The sequence below is a fragment of the Lolium rigidum genome, chromosome 1, assembly GCF_022539505.1.
Source record: "Lolium rigidum isolate FL_2022 chromosome 1, APGP_CSIRO_Lrig_0.1, whole genome shotgun sequence".
NCBI lineage: Eukaryota > Viridiplantae > Streptophyta > Magnoliopsida > Poales > Poaceae > Lolium > Lolium rigidum.
Window position 1 is genome coordinate 242,049,367 of NC_061508.1, and position 5,570 is coordinate 242,054,936.

Below are 5,570 nucleotides of genomic sequence, written 5' to 3' on the forward strand. Positions count from 1 at the left end.
CACGGCACATGCAGCTGATGGCTTGTCCTCGTAGACCCTCACTGGCTCACCGCTCTATTCGGCACTAGCTGATCAACCTGTAGCATGGATCATATACAAGCCAGACTTGGCCTCCTCCTACAATTTTACGCCATGGCGAGCTCATTAAATCGGCAAGAAGCGACGCTAGTTAATGCAACGTAGCGAGCAACCAACCACATGCATGATCGCCTCCTCGCGGGGCGGCGCACGCGCGCGTACTTTTGCTCCATGCCTCGCTATAAAATTCCCCGGGGCGCGATCCATCCTCTGTGCGTCAGGAAGATATCCTCTCTGTGATGATAAATGAAAGCAGAGAATCAGTAGTGCAGAGCGCAACAATGGGGTCCCTTCGGCGAGGCCTCCTCGCTAGGCTTGCCCTCCTCTTCGTCAACCTGCTGCCGATGGCGCTGCTTCTGCCGGGCGCCCATGGAGCACCAGCAGCAGGCACGGGCAAAAGCAAAATCTCGGCCGTCTTCGTGTTCGGCGACTCCATCGTCGACCCCGGCAACAACAACAACCGGCTCACGGAGGCGAGGGCTGACTTCCCACCCTATGGGGAGGACTTCCCCGGCGGCGTGGCCACCGGGAGGTTCTCCAACGGCAAGGTCCCCGGCGACATGTTGGGTACGTACCAGCGAGAACTAAGTTTTGTTGTTGTTGCTAATGGAAAGCAACTACTCATCCCGTTACATCAATTTTCTCTTGGTTTAGTTTGAACTTGAACTAATACGTACTAAGACAAAAACATATTGAACAGGGGAAGTAGTGAACTTTTTGTTGTCTATGGTACTCAAAAAATACATTAAGCCTCTCCGTAGACTCAGTAATGCTATACTTATGGAATCCATCTTACGGATAAGGCTGGTCATAGTGGGGAGTAACTTAGACTAGTAACATATGCCATATTACTAGTCTAGGTTACTACCTTCATAGTGGGTAGTAACTTATATGTGCTGTCATGCATTGTGTCATTTATTATGCTGCAGACTCATTTTGTCTTGGGGTGTGTGATGTTATGGTAACATAGCTAGTTACCACATCACTCTCTTTCTTCATTTATTGGCATACTATGTCACCAAAATGCCTTGAGATGTGTGATGTTACTAGCTATGTTACTCCCACTATGAACAGTCTAAGTCCTATAGACTGACGTGGAAACATCCGGTTTGTGTAATTTTTTGTCATTGGTGAATTTAATTAGGGTCGTAATCCCCATCTTTCGACGTGTGTCCGTAAGTGCAATTCCATAGCTGTAGCATTACTAGTCTAGGCTTGGAAATTGCTAGTTTCTCAGATTATAGTGGGGAGTAACTTAGACTAGTAACATATATCATGTTACTACTCTATAAGTTACTATCTTTATAATGAATACGTAGTAGTAACTTATATGTGGTGTCATGTATGTATGCTGTTATTTATTATATTGTAGACTCATGGAGTGTGTGATATTATGATAACATAGTTAGTTACCACATCAATCTCTTTCTTTATTTATTGTCATGTCATGTCACGAAAATGTTTTGAAAAGTGTGATGTTAGTACCTATGTTATTCTCCCTCTCTCACAGTTTATTAGGCGTGCGTATACCCCTAGGTCACAAATTTAATCAAGTTAGTATTAGTTATATGCTATAAAAATTATATGATTAGAAAGTTTAGATGTTCTATTTTCTAATAATATAATTTTTTGCATTATGTAACTTAAATTATATAGATCAAATTAGCGATCTAAGGATACGGGGACGACTAGTAAATTGAGAGAGGGAGGGAGTATAAGTAGTCTTACCTGGGAGTGGTGTTTTGGAACATGGGAGCATATGCTCCCTATATTTTGAAATGCATCTTACACATATTTTAAATTTCAAAAAAATCGAAACAAAAAATTCGCACGTACATCTTCACGTGCTACGCGCTCACAAAGTCGTTTCATAAAAAATGAACTTATCATGTGACGTGTGTAAAAAAGACAAAATTCAGTGCTGAAAACAATGCTTTTCACAGGATAAGTTTTCTCTTTTTTACATAGGCCACAAAAAATATTATTTTTTCGTGAAACTTGACGCATACACATATATTATGAAGATGTACATGTAGAATTTTTTATCAAAATTTTTCCACACTTCAAAATATGTTTTGTTGGTAGAGGGAGCATACGCACCCGGGAGCCGAATTGAATTTCCGGTCTTACCTTGGTTACAATATATTGCATGTTTTCTTCTTTAATGTTCGGTTGAAAGCTAACTTTTCCACGACTAGCGTAAAGTAAAGAAAATTAGCAACACATGAAGATATATAAAATATGAGAAGCCGGTGACTAACCAAACCTAGATCTAAAATATTTGTAGGATGTTGCTAGCTAAATCCACATTTAGCCTGCCTAAGCTCGCATGTTCAGTTGCCCCATCGGCTCGGTTTTCATCCACCGATCGTATTAGGTGCACTCCTTTTTTTTTCGGGCTTCCTTCACCATTCAAACCAACCACTCCTAGCTCAACATTAATTCCGACCCATCCGGAAGCTGAAACAAGCTCGTCCTGAGGTCGACTCGACCAATGTTGCAATAATTAAGTTGCATGTTGAGCAATGTGACTTGCTACCTGCAAGCACAGACGTGGCAGAGGAACCACGGTGAACTGGATATCATCGATGTTCACAGTACTGTACTACTAGTGTACTGTTTCTACTGTGTCCCAGGTGTGTCCAAATCTTACAAAAACGAAAAAAGGGTGTGTTAAAATCATTGTAACAGCTTTTGCGTACTGAATCTGAAGAAGTGTTCGATTTCGACCTAGTTGTTGAGATGAAAAGCTGTGAACAAATACTCTAAAAACGATTAGTTCCTCACAAAGTACGTGTTCGCCAACTTTCTAAAGTTAAACTCTTTCATGGCTTGAGGAATAATCTATATGCCAACATTCTGGTGTTATATATGCCAAGTGGCAACTTGAATAAGTATTGATATATTTTCTTCATCGAGCAGCTTCCAGGCTGGGAATTAAGGAATTATTGCCACCCTACATCGGATCTGATCTTCAATTAAGTGACCTACTCACAGGTGTCGTCTTTGCCTCGGGAGGCAGTGGATATGATCCTTTAACATCGATACCCGCGGTAACAAAATATAAAGTCACACATATCCTATAATAAAGCTATGGTGAAGTATTTTGTTTTGGTTTCATCTGAAACTAATATTTGTTGTTACAAAAGATCGTACATAACTACAAATTTATTACTTCAGACTGCTATATCAAGCACTGGACAACTTGAATTGTTCCTTGACTATAAGGAGAAGCTAAAAGCTTTAGTCGGCGAAGAGGAGATGGCGCGTGTTATCTCTGAAGGCATATACTTTACAGTCATGGGGGCAAATGACCTCGCAAATAATTATTTTACAATTCCTTTGAGGCGTCACCAATATGACCTTCCTTCATACGTGGAATTTCTAGTTTCTTCGGCCGTCAACTTTACTATGGTAAGATTTATTATCCAAACACCAAACTTGTTAGGAGATAGTTGATGACGTAATTTTTTTTTTCTAGAAACCTTGTCTGATACTCTTTTTGCAGAAAGTTCTCGTGCTCACAAGTTCTTCAAATGTTTGAAGTTTTACATATTTCCCCAAATTTGACCAATACCACCATTACTTACGTACTGCTTTACGGTTCATCAAATTTATTAAGTTACTGAATTGCGTATTGCATCAATTTTCCTGGACAAGTTTCAGCATATACATGCATTACAACTTATCATGGTACCATGAACAACTTACAGTCTCCTACTTTTATATATGTTACCTCTGTATTTTATTTGATTAGCATTTGGCCAACAAACATATATGTAAATAATTAAATATTACTCTTATGTACAGAAATTAAATGAGATGGGTGCAAAGAGAATTGGGTTCATTGGCATTCCACCAATTGGATGTTGTCCTTCACAAAGAGAACTTGGGTCAAGGGAATGTGAGCCAATGAGGAATCAAGCGGCACAACTATTCAATTCTGAAATCACAAAAGAAATAAATCGGCTAAATGCAGAACAAAGTGTTCCAGGCTCAAAGTTTGCTTATATTGATATATACTACAATTTGCTTGATCTCATTCAGCAACCTGGTCTTTATGGTGAGTGCTCACTTCATCCTCAGTAATATTTTTGCCATGAATCGCTACTGAAGAGTATAACTTCAACATAACCGTATTACTGTAACAGATAAAGTGAGCCACATTAACCTCTTAAATGTGGCAGTCTTACAAAACTTTATACAAACTAATATAGCAATGCAGGAGCTGCATGATAGACAGATATGGTGTACATATTTTTTTACATTAATTTGTATATTTCAGTAATATGTGATATTTGTATTGTTCAGTAGTATGTGGTAATTTTCATGTCGTCACCATAACATTGTGGTCCTGAATATGGTAAAACTTTCTGTTATATAGGTTTCAAGGAGGTAACCGAGGGATGCTGTGGAAGCACAGTGCTAAATGCAGCAATATTCATTAAAAATCACCCTGCATGTCCAAATGTTTATGACTACATTTTCTGGGACAGCTTTCATCCTACCGAAAAGGCCTATAGCATCGTGGTTGATAAACTCATTCAGCAAAATATGCAATACCTAATGTAAAGAAACTCTCTCTACCAGCGTGTGAACACGTATTATTTAAACTGCAATTGGTTTGACAGTTAGTACACAACAATTCTAGGATGTTTGACGGAAAGTTTTCGCGTTCCAAAATTGTAAAGGCTAGTGGTTGGTGAAATATATAAACGTAACTTCAGACTTGTATCTCAGTATAAATTATCCTGAAATTTATTCATGCAACAGCAAGTATGCCTCTACTTGGTCCATACAATTTTCTTCGGTACTTGTTCGGGGTTGTGATCTTACGATGATTCAACTGGGGTGTTCCCTGTTCTTAGCAAAATGATGTGCTCTTCTGGGAATGAAGCCTGTTAGCTTTTGTTTAGTTCTAGTGGGGTGATCTTTTGGATCTGGTTCTGGCTGCAGTGAATAGGGTGCTCTACATATGGTTGCCTAGATCAAAATAGTGTGATCTACATATGGTTGCCTAGATCCGGCGAATAATGTGTTGTACGTATAGCTTTAATTTTGTGATTTAGTTTGTTGGCCTTGTGGGAGACTCCAAATGTCTAGGTAGTACCCTATTTGCTGGTGGCGATTGATCTCATAGTCACACTATGGAGCATGTCCTTCAGCTAATCTCGCAAACAACGGTGAGCGTTGAATCGCGTTGATGTCATTGTGAGACCCTGCTATGTCAAATGAAGTGTGCCAAATCCAAAGGTCATAATTAGCCACAGTTTTAAGCACCACACTCCAATACCTGTGATGTCCTTTGTACATGGACAATTCTTCCATGACCAATGCATGCAATCGATGCTTCCAAGCATAACAGGAAGTCTCCTTTGTGCATTTTGTGATACCAGTTGTTTCTGCAACATTGGGTTCTCTCAGATAGTAAGGTCCAAACACTACCACCAATGACCTCCAAAATCGATACATGGATTCAACAGTCGTGGACT

General features: G+C 39.6%; 1 protein-coding gene across 1 annotated transcript; it reads left to right on the forward strand.

Moving 5' to 3' along the window:
- Positions 1-222: 222 nt before the first annotated feature.
- On the forward strand, positions 223-4,863 carry LOC124691908 (GDSL esterase/lipase At1g20120-like). Its single transcript, XM_047225195.1, has 5 exons — positions 223-645; positions 3,001-3,131; positions 3,259-3,492; positions 3,889-4,141; positions 4,463-4,863. The coding sequence occupies exons 1-5, from the start codon at positions 318-320 to the stop codon at positions 4,648-4,650; spliced, it is 1,134 nt and encodes a 377-aa protein (XP_047081151.1). The 5' UTR covers positions 223-317; the 3' UTR covers positions 4,651-4,863.
- Positions 4,864-5,570: the final 707 nt, after the last annotated feature.

Excerpts from the sequence above, each read along its gene's own strand:
- LOC124691908 (XM_047225195.1), top strand. The coding sequence starts at position 318 with ATGATAAATGAAAGCAGAGAATCAGTAGTGCAGAGCGCAACAATGGGG. Across the intron at positions 646-3,000 it reads GGTCCCCGGCGACATGTTGG|CTTCCAGGCTGGGAATTAAG; the intron begins GTACGTACCAGC and ends TTCATCGAGCAG. Across the intron at positions 4,142-4,462 it reads TCAGCAACCTGGTCTTTATG|GTTTCAAGGAGGTAACCGAG; the intron begins GTGAGTGCTCAC and ends TCTGTTATATAG.